Source organism: Manacus candei, unplaced genomic scaffold (assembly GCF_025592945.1).
Source record: "Manacus candei isolate 608988 ecotype Guabito, Panama unplaced genomic scaffold, ASM2559294v1 h1tg000005l, whole genome shotgun sequence".
Taxonomy (NCBI): Eukaryota; Metazoa; Chordata; class Aves; order Passeriformes; family Pipridae; genus Manacus; species Manacus candei.
Window position 1 is genome coordinate 22488314 of NW_026138053.1, and position 15064 is coordinate 22503377.

The window sequence follows — 15064 nt, forward strand, 5'->3', positions numbered from 1 at the left end:
GGTCCCCATCGCCATCCCCGTCCTCATTCCCATGCCCAGCCTCATCCCGGTCCTCCTTTGGGTCCCCCTCCCCGTCCCCATCCTGGTCGCCCCTCGCCTTCCCCTTTTGGTTCCCATCCCAGTCCCCATCCCGGTCCCCATCCCGGTCCCTATCCCTTTCCCCCTCCCCGGCCCCACACGTGGGACCAGCAGCGCCCCACAGGAGCTCCATTGTGGTGGGATGGGGGACAGATGGCTCGGGACATGCTTTCCCGCAGGGAAGTGGCTGCAGCCTGAGGGCAAGCGTGCAGCAAAATCCCCTGATGGAGGCACTCGTGGGTGTGTGGGAGGGCTCTGCCTTCTGCCCAGTAATAAACTGTTAATGAAACCAGCAGAGAAGACCCAAATCTGTGAGCTTTGTTTGTGGCTCCCCTCCTTGTGTCCCAAAAGTTACCAGACAAATAAAAAGCTATCTACAGTTCATGTTTCAGAAAATCTCAAGGCATTGTGGGTCTTGCTGAAATTTTATGGAGGAAGCTCTGGGCGAGCAGGGGGAAGGAGGAAGCCTGGCCTTGTGCCCACCAGTTCATCCCAAAATGGCTCTTCCAAAAAGCCCTCTGGAGATCCAGCCTGGTGCTGGTGTGGAGCGCAGCAGGTCTGGGGTGAACGTTCCATATGGCCCTTGGTGGGCATGAAACATCAGCAGGAGGTAGATGGACACCAGACATTCCTGGCATCCAGGCTGCCACCAGTGCCAGGCCACCACCTGGCAGGGACACGGCTTTGCACTGTCTCCAGCTCACCTGGGGCTGGGGCTCACCAGGTTTCTCCTACAGCTGGGGACCTGCCCAGGGCCTACAGCCCAGCTGGGGGGGTTTAGAAAGGAGGAAACCTGCTGTGAGAGCCACAGGCAGGGCCAGGAGCCACATCCAGCACCAGCCGGACGAGCGGTCGGAATCTTCATCCACCATGCGAGTCCTCAAGGGCTTCAGTGCCCGCTGCCACTGCGTCAGGATGGCATCTCTGGCCCCACTCCATGCCCCTCGTCCCACCAGCCGGTACTGGTAGGGCGTGCAGGGCCCGAAGAAGATGGCCAGGGCCAGCCTGGGGTCCGTCAGGAGCAGCCTCAGCACGCTGGGCTTCACACCAGCACAGGCAGCGATTTCATCCGTGTAGCCGATAAAACTCATCTTCAGGTTCTCCCTCTCGGATGGATTCCTTCAGTGGGACATAAAAAATAAAAATCAAATAGCATCATCCCACCTCAGTTCCCAGCTCCACAGATTGGGCTCAGGCAGCATTCAAGCCCCAGTCTCTAGGGTTGAGGTCCCTCGGCCCCAAATAAACCTAAAGGCACTGAAAGAGCCTCCATGGAGTTGGTCCCAGCAGTTACCTGGGGCAGGGAATAGACAGAAGCTTGTTTTGTCTTCAGTTGTGGCCTCAAAACCAGTTCTAGCTGAATACTGTCTTTACTTTGTAATGCTGTGTCCTTCCTTAAGGTTCACAGGTGTGGATTTGGCTGATTTTGAGAAGCAGAAATGCAAACTTTCAGAGATAAGAGTGCCAAGGAGACTGAGAAGATCTGGGAGATGCATAAAGATTCCCATTCCAGAAGGGACATCCAGGATTTTTCTGCTTGAGGCCTCATGTCCCTCGCAGGAGGGAGGACGTGCTGAATCTGCTTCAGCAAATTTGGGACACCCTGAAGGTTGTCTCCCTTGTACCTCAGGCTCCCATATTTCTCTGTAACATCGTTGTGGTACAGTCACTGGGGTTCCTGGTCATAATCCCTGTGGTTCTGTTTTGTCCCAGGTTTTCATAAGTGTCCCATGAGCCAGCCCTGCCCTGCTGGCAGACCCAACCCAGCCTGCACCCTGAGATACCCTCCTTGCTCCCAAAAGCTGCTTCAAGGCAGGCAGCACCTCTATCACCACCCCTCCCACATCCTTGAGGGCACGTCTCAACCTCCTGTAAAATCCCAGTGCCAACAAGGCAGGATGTTAGCTCCCACATACACAACAGCCTCGTGTAATATTCACCCTGACCTGTTAAAAACTGACACAAACCGTCCCCCACCTACATTGCCTGGCTTCAGTGGGGTTTCTGGGTGGGGCTTGGGCCTGAACCCAGTGCTCTCCACTGCTTGGATTTGGGAGGAAAGAGCCACGAGATGGCACCCTCAGTCTGGAGGAAACCAAACTTCCATCTTGATATGCTAGGAATAAGGACATGGCTTGGAGGCCTGGCAGAGGGGACCTGCAGGTCCTGGGTCTTGTCATAAACTGCTCCAGAGCAGCTTATGGGGTCTTGGTCCATTACCCATAAAGGAGCTGCAAGAGTTCCAGATGTGTCCAAGGCAGGTTGTTCCCACAACTGCCACAGAGCCCCCCTTTCCCTGGGGCTATCCTGGCACACAGCACCCATCACATCCGGAGCACAGGAGCATCACACACCTTTTGACTGGAGGCTTCTTCTTCAAAACATCAGCCATCATCCTGCTGGCAGGAGGGAGCTTGTTCCAGCCTGAGAACAGAGAAACCAGAGACCTTCAGCAGCACTTTAAGCTGAAAGGTTCACCCCCTTCCCAAGCTCCCAGCACCCTTACCCAGAGTGCTCATGCTTGCTGGTTACAGCAGCATATCTGGAGCAGCAGGGATACAGGGATGCAGTTGGCAGACAGAGGTTACAATGCCACTGATGCTCATGGCCACCGCGGAGCTGAAATGTGCCCCAGGCTCTGTGGACAGCAGGTCAGGCTGCCCCAAACCTCCCACCCCAGCAGACCCCCCCGTTTCCTACCCGCAAAGATCCCCGTCACCCAGCGAGCCTGCATTTCTGATCCCACCATAATCGAGCCGGTCAGCTGGACCAAGCCAATGATGGCCAGCGTTGGCTTTTCCAGCTGGGGAGGGAAGATGCGTCTATAGAGGGAACGGTTGTCGTCAATGAGGCTGCGAACTGACTCTTCAAGGAAGGGAAATAGAAAGATGTAGCCTGTGGCAAAGAGCACCACGTCGATGTTTTCTTCTGTTGTCCCATCTTCAAAAACGGCAGAGCTTTCCGTGAACTCTTTCACACTTGGCTTCAACACGACAGTCCCAGAGAGGAGGCAGAACGGCAGCTCTTCATTGATAATCACCTTAAATTTGGAGCTTGCAGGGGGAAAAGAAGGCGTTAGCACCCGGGTGGGATCTGAGACAGTTTTTGTAGTCAGAGTTCCCCTCCAATTGTTTGCTATTCCACAAATATACCCCAAAATTAAAAATTGAGCATTTCATGGTATAAAGACCCCCTGACCAACCAACAAAACAATCAGAAAGAAATACCTTTTGGTGGAAGCCAACCCATAATTTGTGTGGTTAAACCATGAATTGAACTTCCGAAACCGGATCCTCCTTGTGAAGGCTGATGGGAGAAGCCAATCAAGAAAGTGGTTGAAGCGGGTGTTGCCGACCATGTCACAGGGGAAGCCATGGTTTGAGACCCGGCTCATCACCCACGTGTGGCTCCTGGCACTGAGGAACACCTGGGAGAGAAGGCAGGTCTCAGCCTCCTGTCCAGGCATCTTGTTGTTTGTTTTGCTCTTAATGGCAAATCTCATCTCAGCACTTGGGAGCTGAGAGGGTTATCCTGAGGGAAGGAGATGGCATCCAGATCAGCCAAACAGCTTGTGGCAGCTTCTACAAAGTTCCCACAGCTTTCGAATGGCCACTCCTCAGGTGGCCCAAACTCTCCAGGAATCGCGAAGCTTTTTCAGTCGCCTCCAATTGAAAGTGGAATTTGTTTAAAAACCCCGGAGCAAAGCTTCCTGGGGTAACCTAAGCCCCTGGCTCTCCTGGTCCCTGGCTGAGCTCTGCATCGCTGCAGAGTTGTACCTTGGCAGCCACGTGGCTCAGCTCCACGGAGATGTCACCACCAGTGTTGCCAATGCCGACCACAAGGACCCGCTTTCCCCGGAAAGGCTCCACATCTCTGTATTCCTGGCTGTGGAGGTACTGGCCTTTGAAGCGAGTGCCAATGCCTAGGCAGAGAGGGGGGAGCTTCTCCTACTGTTAGATACATTTAACTGTCCCAGACCCTCTGGAGTCCCCAACCTGCTACCCCCCACCTCTGATTGCAGCTGAAAAGCCCATGGAAATCTTGGCTGCCTGGATGGTGCCACCCCCCTGCACCTCCTCTGCTCTGCCTTGCTCTGCAAATCCTCGTTCAAAAGCCTGGCTGCATCTTTCCTAGGTGTTTTTGCCATCCCTGTGAATGGCCCTCACCATTCCAACAGGGTGAGGGTCCCACTTTTCCCAGTGTAAGGGCTTTGTGGAGCAGACAGGCTCTAAGAGGAAAATGCAGCCGAGGAACCCATGGGTGCTGGGCAAAACCTCAGGGGGCAGCTGCAGCCCACCCCACTGCTGGGACAGGGCTTACCTGGGAAAGAATCCAGTGGTAAGTAAGGCTCCTGGTAATGGCCGGTGCAAACCATGACGGCATCGAAGACGTGGGACTCACGGACACCGTCGGTCTCGGTGACCACCTCCCACTGGCCAGAGGTGGCAAAGTCTGGGCGCCTTCTCACACTGAGAGCTGTTGTCTTGCACCAAAGCCAAACAAAACAGCAGTCAGAGACCACGCTGTGTTTTGGAGATATGCCTTTGAAGGGCTGGGGCTGCTGGGGGCAGGCTGGGTCCCTAGGGAGCTGCATGTCACCCAACACCATCAAATCCCACCCTGCACCTTTCCCCTGGTGATGGTATTGAGGGGGGAGATGCAGCCCATGTTTAAGAAGCCTTTAAAACACAAAGCTAAAGGCTGCATTTAGGATACAGAAGGCATGTAGTCCTCATGGCATGGCACCTGGCATTGTCCTGTCTCACCTGGGTGATACCCTGGTATCTGCAGCTGCTGGTGGGTCTTCTGCCCATGGTGTCTGGGGTCCCTGCTCACCTTGAAGCGTATGTGCCTCAGGAGATCGAAGTGGCGGGCGTACATCCGAAAATACTCCAGGAGGAGGCTGTGGGGTAGGTAATTGGGAAAATCCTCCGGGAAGGGGAAGTCACTGAAGCAGGACATCTCCTTAGAGGTGTTGGTAATGACAGAGCGGTACACACTGACTCTCGTACCATCCACGGAGTCCTGTGTGAAGCCAGTGGTGCTGTTTGAAGGTGTGCAGAGAAATACTTTCTCTCCCCAAAGCATTTGAGTGTTTTTCCTCCTTGTACTTGATTATAAAGAATTAACCAGGACAAGCATCTGCTGACCATGGTTTCTGCTCCCTCCCTTTCCTTCTCCAACTTGGAGTCAGGGGGAGACCTGTGCCTAGGACAGGGACAGTCTCTGAGGGCATGGCCACTCTTTTCTCTTTGCATATCCGAGGAGGGAGGGGACAAACCCAGGGACAGTCCTCCCCGCGCAGGCAGAGCTCACTGACCGTGTACCGCCAGACCCCCCCGATGTCCTCGCTCCTCTCGAAGCAGGTGGGCTCCAGCCCCTCATCCAGGCAGCACTTGACAGAGGCCAAGCCACCGACCCCGGCCCCGATGACGGCCACGCGCCGCACCATTGCTGTCCTGCAGCGGGGAACGGGCCCGTGGGTGAGCAGCTGCAAACCAAACAGCCCAGGAATTAGCAGAAACACCAATCCCTTCTTCCCGTCCCTAGAAAAATACCCCTGGTCTTCTCTGGCTGCAGGTGCCCTCAAGGAAAACTATTCTCGGAGAAAGCCATGGCCAGCTCTTGGCTCAAGCACTGTGGCCAGATGCTTCTCGTTACCCTTCCTGCTGTGCTAAGCCCACACCGAGGGTCCAGCAATTCCCCTCCTTCATGCAGGGAAAAGGGAGACACTTTTAAACCTCACTGTGCTGCTGCTTCATTTTTTATTCCATTTCCAAGCCCAAACCAGGGCACGCAAAGAAGGGGAAGGGGCTCGCAGCTTCTGCCCGCACAAAGCGATCCTCCTGAAACGTTTGCAAGAAACAATTTCAGCTAAGATGGCTCATTTTCATGCTTTCCTTTTTACTTTCCCATTAAAGAGCAATCTCTTGAAAACAAAAAGGGTTTAAAAAAGAAAAAAAAAAAAGTGATGCCTGACTGAGCAGGAGCGCGGCACAGCCATTCACAAGTTAGACAGCACCGTGAAAGCGCGGCTGGGATTACAGAGCACACAAAAGGTAAGAAACCCGGGAAACGCGGGTAATAAAGGCGAGGAACTCAAGGCCCCCGGGGTGTGTAAACTAACTGCACCGAGCTTGACTAGAAAGCAAAGAAACTAGGAAAAATGAACCCACGTGAACTTTGATTAGATAACAAACACTCCCACTGCGGAATCTGCAGAAAGAGTAATTTATAACTTTCTTCTATCAGTTGCGTGCCAAAAAGTAAGTTAACGTAAACAGGAACTGGAGGAAACTGAAGAAAGACAGGGAAAAATGAAGGAGGTGCAAAAATACCCCCTCAGAATCCAAAAGCCCAGACTGAGCCACTCCCTGATCTGCACGAACAGGGCAGGACTTGCCAACAGTTGCCTGCCCCCTGTCCCTGGAGACTCCTTTGGTTTTGGAAAAGGGTAGAGACATGCTAAAATCAGCCTTCTTTTCCAGTGCTGGATACAGACAGTTTTACTCCAGAGAGTCCCCGTAAGACCCCTCTCCCCCCGCCAGCAGGGAGGCAAAGCCGGTGGCAAATGCCAAACCCCTGGAGAGCTGTCTGCCCCTTTTGGAAGCCTGCAACACCCATCTGGAGAGAAGTGAGGAGCAAACCTTGCAGGACAGTGCCGTGCCTTCGCTGCTCAGCCTTCGGCCGAACTTTGCTTCAAGTTTCTCCTGCCGCAGATTCGAGGGGAAGGCTGAAGTCCAGGCAGGTCGCCACGGCTCTTGCACCACTGACCTTTACGCCTGCATTGCCCCACCCCGTGTGCTTAAACGCGCTGGAAGAAAGCTCTCAACATCCCCGCGGCGGTGCTGGGTGAAAATCCAGACTATAATCCCAAAGGGAACGTGCTTGCAAGGGCTCCCACGCCGCAGCTGGCCACTGGCCCAGCCCAGACAGCAGCCTGGGGTTGTCCTGATTAATCCCCTCCTGCAGTGCCTGCGCCTGGCAGGCGTTCACTTGGCACGCCCAGGAAATGGGCAAAACACACTCTCTTTGCCAGCTGACGGCATGGATGGGGGACACAGAGCACAGTGCAGAATAATTTTGGGGGGTCAGTGAAAGCTCTCACAGCCCCAGCCTTGTGAGTTGCCCATGGCACCGGGTGGCACAGCCCCAGCTCAGACATGGACCCTCCTCCCAGCTCTTTCCCTGCACACAGGCAGACGACATGGAGGCACCTGCAGCAGGCTTCTGACACAGCTGATAAGATTTTATTCATTTAAAGTCTCCACACACGTGAAAAAAGCCCTAGGATTATCCAGTGGTGAGGAATGAAGGAAAACAAAGCCAGGAGAGCTCAGTCCCAATTTCAGTGGTGACAAACCACAACCAGGGCCCTTTCATTGGAAACATGCACCAATTCAACCCAAACTGGGATTTTTGGGTCATAGGTTTTAAGTTTGGGAAAAGAGACAGCCTGACCTGCGTACCCAGCCCAGATAACCCCTTGCTGGACTAAAGACCCTGGTTCTCAGTGAGTTGGGGCAGGGCTAGTCTTATCCTTGCTGCATCCTGGCTGGCATGATCCATACACAGTTATGCCATAAAGCCATGCTCTGCTCCCAGCAGTGGGCAGGAGAGGAGAGGAGCAATAGACACTGGGGGAAAGCTGCCATCCCCAGCTAATGGGGTCTGCAAAGCTGTGCTTGGGGGTGAGTTGGGGCAGAGAAAGGTTTGTGCGGCAGGTTGAAGCATAACATTTGTTCCATCTCCTGAAATCCTTTTCCTCCCATCCCATGGCACACTGTGGAGGTGTCTGACCTGAGATAACATCCCCCGTGACAAGAACAAAAAATTAACAGGCTCTAAAAGCTATTGTAAACCAAAAATTATGGCAGCCAGGAGTAGGAGGAACCCCACCACAACCAGGAGAGAGGGGAAAGAGCTGGAGGAGCCAGCAGGGACTCGTGTTCTTGTGGGCTTCAGAGTCCGGTCCCACTGGGTGAGGATGGCCTGGCGTGCCCCCTCCCAGTGCCCAGGACCCCGCAGTCGGTACTGGTAGGGGGAGCAGGGGCCAAAGAAAATGGTGAGGGCCAGCCAGGGATCTCTGCAGAGCAGCCCCAGCACGCTGGGCTTGGCACCGATGAAGGAGGCGAGCATGTCCAGGTAGACCAGCCACTCGGTTTTGAGGACCTCGTCAAAGGACAGACCAAACCTTAATAAATCAGAGAAGAAAAAGAGGCAGGAGAAAGATTGCTGTCAGCAGGGCTGAGAGGAACTTGAGTGCAAGTCCTCTGCATCCCTGTTGTTATTGCATTTGAATGCAAGCAGGTTCTGTTTAGGAAAGGACTGGGCGTACACAGAGTGGGAACCTTGGCCTGTCTGGCCCCAAATCCTGTCCCTTATACAGCACATGTAAAGGGATGCTGGCTCATGTTAATCAGTCTTTCACTTCATTGGCCACAAGCTGCACCTGTTCCCCCCCTTCATCTTGGTGGATCTCTGTTAAAAGACTTTGTCAAACCAGTTTGGGGATTTTTTTGGAATCTAGTTTTCCCTTTGCTCTCTGCAGGGAAGTCATGTGCAGCATGAGAAAGGCGGCGCCCTTTAGTTTCCCTCACATTCATTTCCATCAAGTACTGCAAGAACACGTGGTGAATTGGAGAATTGCTTCCAGTTAATCTTCTCAGTAGAATTCAGAGTTTTATGTCCCACCTTTGGTGGGCTGAAAAAAGGCCATGTGAGTTTAACCTCGTATTGTAGAGCAATTCTTCTGAGCAATTCTGTAATTCACTTTTCTATCCCTTTTCTCCTGCAGTGATGTAGATGACTGGATTAATACACTACCCAGTTTCCTGGGTTTATCTCATTCATACCCTAATATTTCTTAGCCTTTTGCCTGCCTGGGAACCACACACTGGTGTGTTTAGATACCTGTTCACAGTGAGGCAGGTCTCCATGCTGAGAGATGAGACAATTTGTGTGGACACCTCAGGCTGGATTTTTTTCCCCTTCCCAGTTGAATTACCTTGCATTTATTACCATTAATTTCTCTGCCATTTTCTCTCTCCATTCCTGGGGACCCTGGCACACTTCCCCAACTCCTAAGCAAGCTTTAGGCTTAAGTACCCTAAATTCATTTCTTCCTGCCACCAACAGGCAAAATACCAGTGTCAAATCAAAGGTTATACTGGCTCAAGTGAGCAAAGGGGAGGCTGGATCTGGACATTCCCCCTTGCCTCTGCCATACACACAGGGAGCAGCTGCAGAGTGTGAGCCTGTGTGTTGCTGCCCCCAAAACTCCAGGGATTTTTCAATCCACAATAAAACCCCTTTGAGGCTCCAGGGAACGACTTACCATTTAACTTGGTTTTTCTTCTTCTCATTTACTTCCTTCTCCATGACAGACTGAAGAGGCAACCGACACAAGCCTAGGAGAGAGAGGAGAGCGTCCTCCAGAGTTTAGCTCCTGGGGGGACTTGTGAACTCATTCACTGATGCAAAACATGAGAATCCCTACCTCTGGAGGGCAGGAAAACCCCATTGCTCAGGTTTAGGTTGTCATTGGCAATTCTGCCAGAGACCAGTCCTCCGCAGTGGTGCAAATTCACCGTTACTTTCTCCTGCTCTTACAGATTTGTGCTGTCAGGGCACAGGCAGGTGCCATGGAGTGAGATGGGCTATGCAAGCCCCAGAGAGGATCATCCCAAAGAGAAACCACAGAGCTTCCCCTGGCTCTGTGGAGAAGCCTTGATATAGCCCTCCCCGTGAGCCCAGTGGGAGGTTGTTGTTATTATTTTTATTAAAAAAAAACAAACAAAACCCCAGTAGGTTTCTTTCCTCACTCATGTTGCTGCAGCTTAGCAGAAGTGAAATAACTTGGGAAGTCTGAGCCCTGAAAATACTCCCCTGTCCACTCTGAAATGAGCTTCTTAGCTCTGAGATCTCCAAGGACAGAAATCCATCTTGGTAGATGGACGAGACGCGTCCAATCTGAGCTGTATTTTGGTACCCAGGAGAGCTCCCGTTAGCTCTCCTACCTTTGAAGACACGGGTCACCCAGCGTGCTTGCATCTCTGTCACAGGCATGATGGCTCCAAAGGGCCTAATCACCCCAATGACAGCCAGGGTGTGCTTCTGCAGGTGGGTTGGGAACACGTATTTGTAGAGGGATGCGTGCTTGTTTTCCACCTTGACGACTGATTCTTCTAGGAACGGGAAGGAGGCGTTGTAGCCTGTGCAGAAGACAACGATATCAACGGGCTCCTCTTCAGGGCAGTTGTGGAAAACAACAGAGTTGGCCTTGAACTCCTTCACGCCCGGCTTGATGGTGACCCTCCCTGTCAGGATGTAGCTCGGAAGGTCGTCGTTCAGCAAAGGCTCTCGCACCAGGCAGCTGTGGAGAGCAGAGGGGCTCTGAGAACAGGAGACCATGAACAAGCCCTGCCAGTGCCCTTGCTCCTCCTTCCCTTGGGCCCGCCAGCTCATGATGTCCCAGTGTCATTTGCTCTAAGCAAACAGCCCTGCCTCCCCCTCTCCAAACACTGACACGTTCAACTCCCGCACCAGTGTCACCCTGTCCCACAGTGTGAGTGATTCCTGGACACTTCCTGCCTTCTTCCTCCACTCAATTGCTCTTTAAACCGTCTCTTTTCAGAGCTGATCCACACTTTAAGCCTTTCTTCTCCTCTTTCATCAGGGAGCCTCATGAGGAAAACTCCTCTGGTCCTTCCTGGGCTTTTCCAGCGTGCTCCATCTCTCACCACCTAAGGGGGTACAGCTTATCTTCTCCTGCTGGGCTGTGAACTCCTGGTTGGAGATCACCACAGTCTGGGCACTGGTTGATGTTGATTTCTGGAGATCTCCCCCTGCCCACACCACCCATCTGCATGGGTTGGCAACTACCAAGTACCTCTTCTCTGGCTGAAGGCCATAGTTTTCATGGTTGAACCGCTGGTTAATACTGTAATTAACCCATCCCCATGAAAGGGGCCCAGGGAGGTTGTTTCTGATCAGGCTCATGAGGCGAGTGTTGTAAACCATATCCCATGGGTAGCCATGGTCAAACACACGGCTGAGCAGCCAGGCACCCCGACGGGTGCTAATGGTCACCTGGGAGAGAGCAGGGAATCAATGATTTGGCTGATGAATTTGCTGAAATTAGTGCTGAAAAGTAACTCAGAGGGGTGTGGTTCAGACAGCTGCACAATGGAAAAGCAGCAACAGCATCTTTAAGACCTCTTGGCTGCTGATAATGGAGGTGGAACAGGAGAAAAGAGGAAAACCAGCTTTCTTTCAGGGTAGGTTTTTGAACAAGAACTTCAGGTTCAAAAGGACTGTTTATACACCACATCCCTGCGGTGACAGAAGACTGAGCTACTGCCCCCCGCACCTCCCTCCCCACATTCCTGGGGTGGCTGGGTAGTGGTACCTTGGAAGCTACACGACTGGCCTCCACTGCAATGTCCACTCCGGAGTTGCCCATGCCCACCACGAGGACACGCTTCCCCTGGAACACGTCGGGGTGCTTGTACTGGCGGCTGTGAAAGTACTGGCCTCGAAACTTCTCGATGCCTCGGGGAAAAAGAAACGAAGCTCTTAAGTATTTGAGCATTTGTGGGTTTTGTTGGGAGGACTGGCGTAGAAACAATCCAGATGGCAGGAGTAAGGAAGTGCAATCACTGGCCACCCGGGACTCGGGGAGGTCCAGCCCTCCATCCCACGCACACAGAATTGGGGCTTCCTCTCCAAAACAGGGCCTCATAGACAAAGCTGCTGAAGCACGAGGATGTATTGCTGTTTGTGCCAGGAGGTTTGGAAAGCAGAATCAAGTAAAGGAAGAAAGCAAGCATTTCCCCCGAGGAACCTCTAAACGTCCCCCCAGCCCCTGGAAGCAGGTAACCACAGGCAGCCTTATACTGTACCAGGAAAACAGTGCAGGGGGAGGGATGGCTCAGCCAAATTGCCACTGCAAACCATAACAGCATCAAAGACATGCGATGCCTGCTTCCCATCTGCCTCCGTGACAACATTCCACTGGCCCGTGGTGGCAAAGTCGGGGTGTTTCCGGATGCTGACAACAGTGGTCTGAAACATGGGAGGGAAGCAAAGTCACCACTGGCACCCAGAGTGCGTGGGGAGCGGGGCAGTGCTGGGGCACCCGTCACTCACCCCGAATTTGATGTGCTCCCGGAGGCCGAAGTGCTCGGCATAGCACCGGAGGTAATCCAGGAGCCGGGTGTTGGGCAGGAACACCGGGAAGTCCTCGGGGTAGGGGAAGTCAGAGAATGCTGACATCTCCTTGGAGGTGTTGCTGATGACTGACGGGTAGAGGCTTGGCCGGCCGGGCTCGATGTGCTCCTGGCACGGCACCCCGGGGGCGTCAGCCCTGCGCCCGCGGTGGGGACTGTCCCCCGCTGCCCTTCCTCTGGTCTCAGGGAGTGCAGGCAGGAGAGGCCAGCACCCAGCAAACTCTCACACCCCCTCCCCATCCACTGGAGCCTGCCTGCTCCCCATCTGCAAAGCTGCAGCTCCCAAAGGAAGGAGGACAGGCACCGATGGCTCACCGTGTAGCGCCAGAGCCCCCCGATGTCCTGGCTCTGCTCGAAGCAGGTGGGCTCCAGCCCCTCGTCCAGGCAGCATTTGGTGGCTGCCAGCCCACTGACACCAGCGCCCACCACGGCCACTCTCATCCCTGCTGCCTCTGCCGGGATTCCAGGCTGTGAACAGGGCTTAACCTGGGAGAAACCCCACAGACAGTCATCACACTCTCAGGGAGCAGCTCCTGGCATATCCTCTGTAGGGGATTTCTCTATATACCACCCCAAATCTTCATTCCCTTTACCAGCATTCTGGGCTCTTCATTTACAAGTGAGATTAAATATCTTTAAATCATCATTTTCTCCTTTTTTTTTTTATAAATTTAATAAATTCATCTACTTATACAGTGTACTCACGAGGCTGATTCCAAACTCCTGCAGTTTTCCTGGAAACTGGCTTTGAAAGTATGTAGTCAAGCCACAATTCACTGCCAATTTTTTTTTACAAGCTGTGTTTAAACTATCCTGCCTTATCAGTCTTGCAAATACTTTTATCTTTGGATACCTGCCCTGCCTTTCTCAGGATAAAAAAAAAAAAGTCCAGTGAGACTATTCAGTCTCTGCATCTCTGGCAGGGTCCTGTCCCCCATCACCAGAGAAGATGCTGCTGACTTTGACACAGCCACCGAGGCTGATGGACAGGCTGCAGATGTAGCACACCTTGGATTTAGGATGCTTTTGTGCCTGCTGCAGGGCTCCAAGCAGCTCCACCCCGGGGCTTGAAAGGCAGCAGCCCCTGAATGGACATCCAGCCCTACAAGGCTCCCAGAGCTGCAATGGGGACGATGGATCCAAATCCTTCTGATAGTCCCAGGCAATAAAACAAGGGACGAAGGCCAGGCTCCGTGGCTTGGGCTGGATGTTGCCAGAGCAGGGACCCCCACACAGGTGCCTCAGGGGTGCTGCTGCAGCCTCTGGTTTAACCCCAGTGCTGGCAGGGAGCACCCTGCTCCACTGAGTTATTAATTCAGCACACCGGGATGTCATTGTGGGTGGCACTGGCTCCTCTGCACAGAGAAGCACTTTCAGCCTCCACGAGACACAGAGGATGGGGTATCCATCAGAAAAAAATAATTAAAAAAAAAATCATTTAAAAAATGGGGTTAGGCACAGTGTTTTCTGAAAACCACCATATTCCCCAGAACAATTTCAATTTTCAGTCATAAGGCAACACCTAATGAATGCTCTGCTTCTCAAGGCTGGGATAAAAACTGGACTTGTTCCTGTGTAAATGAAGAAAGCACTAGCACGAGTTGCTCGCTGTTAACTGTTTTGGGGAAGGCTTTTTTTGCATGGTGGGAGTTACCTTATATCACAAACACCTCCCAGCTACATATCCTATTTGATTCTCTGCCTTCCTGCACAGAAGGTGGAAATAACACCCAGGAAACACTTTCTCTGCTCCCCTGTGCCCGTTTCTGCCACACTCTCCCTGCAAATGCCCATAGCAGCCAACCTCAGAAGCAGGGTAGGGAGGGAAGGGAAGGCTTCTCAGCCCCCCAGGGACACTTACCTCTCAGCCTCAGCCACCTGTGCTGCTGTCTCACCTCTGCCGCAGGGAGAGAGCCCCTCCTGGTCCTGATTTATAGGCGGGACTTGGCGCTTTGGCAGAGGCAGGGGAGGGAAGGCAGGCGCCCACCCCACTCCCACGGCAGTTGCACAACCAGGGTTTGCAGTGGGAGGAGTGGCTGGACTCTCCTGCTGCCCTGTGGAGTGAGCTGGACAGCCCAGCTGATGAGCCCTAACGGGGATTGAGTGGGTGGGAGGCAGCGAAGCAGTCCAGATGTGTCCCGCAGTCGTGCCAGGAGGATGTGCAGGGGCGGCTCCAGCTGTGGGATGTTTTCACTCGCACCACCTCCCTTCCAAAAGGGAGCTGAAGAGGCTGACAAACAGCAGGGTTTAGGCAGGACTTTGCACCCAGGGCACCATCGAGTTAAAAAAACAGAGAGCTGGTTTTGTGGTCACTGCTCACAGGACACAGAGGCTGCATCGTGCCATCAGCCAGATGTGCAACTGCAAGAGACCCCCTGTGTCAACTGGGAGAGTGTGGAATGGCCACAAACATCAGTGTACCAAGGTCCTAAGCACAAAGAAAGGGAAAATATTGGCCTAAATATCAATGCAGGACATAGAGGCAATCCAGGTGTCTCCCAGGGGTAAATGATCACGCAGATGAGAGGGATAAGGATGGTTTTGAATAGGGCTGTTCTCCCAGCTACTCAGTACATTTAGGGGTGACTGGCAAGAAAGTATGAAACCTCTGCAAATGAATACAGCTAGGCACAGAGACCATGGAGAGACAGCTGAGAGAGGAGTGGGTCTTTAGGAAAACCAGTGATTATAAAAGGACAGTGCTGTTTGTGCCATGGGGGTGACAGCAGGCAGCTCACTGGGTGAGCACGGGGGAC

At 53.2% G+C, this 15064-nt stretch overlaps 2 protein-coding genes across 3 annotated transcripts; both read right to left on the minus strand.

Annotated features, from left to right (window-relative positions):
- Positions 1-98: 98 nt before the first annotated feature.
- On the minus strand, positions 99-7041 carry LOC127479474 (dimethylaniline monooxygenase [N-oxide-forming] 4-like). 2 transcript variants are annotated; one of them, XM_051806480.1, is made up of 9 exons: positions 6726-7041; positions 5399-5569; positions 4915-5103; positions 4399-4561; positions 3855-4000; positions 3306-3505; positions 2779-3131; positions 2433-2502; positions 99-1197 (listed from the first exon to the last, which is right to left on the minus strand). In XM_051806480.1, the coding sequence occupies exons 2-9, from the start codon at positions 5528-5530 to the stop codon at positions 810-812; spliced, it is 1641 nt and encodes a 546-aa protein (XP_051662440.1). In that variant the 5' UTR covers positions 5531-5569; positions 6726-7041; the 3' UTR covers positions 99-809. The 2 variants fall into 2 exon arrangements, with proteins under 2 accessions (XP_051662440.1, XP_051662449.1); XM_051806489.1 differs by lacking the exon at positions 6726-7041 and having other exon boundaries at positions 5399-6667.
- Positions 7042-7086: 45 nt separating this feature from the next.
- Positions 7087-14677, minus strand: FMO1 (flavin containing dimethylaniline monoxygenase 1). The gene is made up of 9 exons (XM_051806518.1): positions 14170-14677; positions 12624-12794; positions 12229-12417; positions 11982-12144; positions 11489-11631; positions 10970-11169; positions 10098-10453; positions 9416-9488; positions 7087-8272 (listed from the first exon to the last, which is right to left on the minus strand). Exons 2-9 carry the CDS (start codon positions 12747-12749, stop codon positions 7930-7932), a joined length of 1593 nt encoding a protein of 530 aa, XP_051662478.1. The 5' UTR covers positions 12750-12794; positions 14170-14677; the 3' UTR covers positions 7087-7929.
- Between the last annotated feature and the right edge of the window lie 387 nt (positions 14678-15064).

Excerpts from the sequence above, each read along its gene's own strand:
- LOC127479474 (XM_051806480.1), bottom strand. The coding sequence starts at position 5,530 with ATGGTGCGGCGCGTGGCCGTCATCGGGGCCGGGGTCGGTGGCTTGGCC. Across the intron at positions 4,562-4,914 it reads TGAGGCACATACGCTTCAAG|ACAACAGCTCTCAGTGTGAG; the intron begins GTGAGCAGGGAC and ends CTTTGGTGCAAG. Across the intron at positions 4,001-4,398 it reads ACCACTGGATTCTTTCCCAG|GCATTGGCACTCGCTTCAAA; the intron begins GTAAGCCCTGTC and ends CTCTCTGCCTAG.
- FMO1 (XM_051806518.1), bottom strand. The coding sequence starts at position 12,749 with ATGAGAGTGGCCGTGGTGGGCGCTGGTGTCAGTGGGCTGGCAGCCACC. Across the intron at positions 10,454-10,969 it reads GGCCTTCAGCCAGAGAAGAG|CTGCCTGGTGCGAGAGCCTT; the intron begins GTACTTGGTAGT and ends TGCTCTCCACAG. Across the intron at positions 9,489-10,097 it reads GGTGACCCGTGTCTTCAAAG|GCTTGTGTCGGTTGCCTCTT; the intron begins GTAGGAGAGCTA and ends TCTCTCTCCTAG.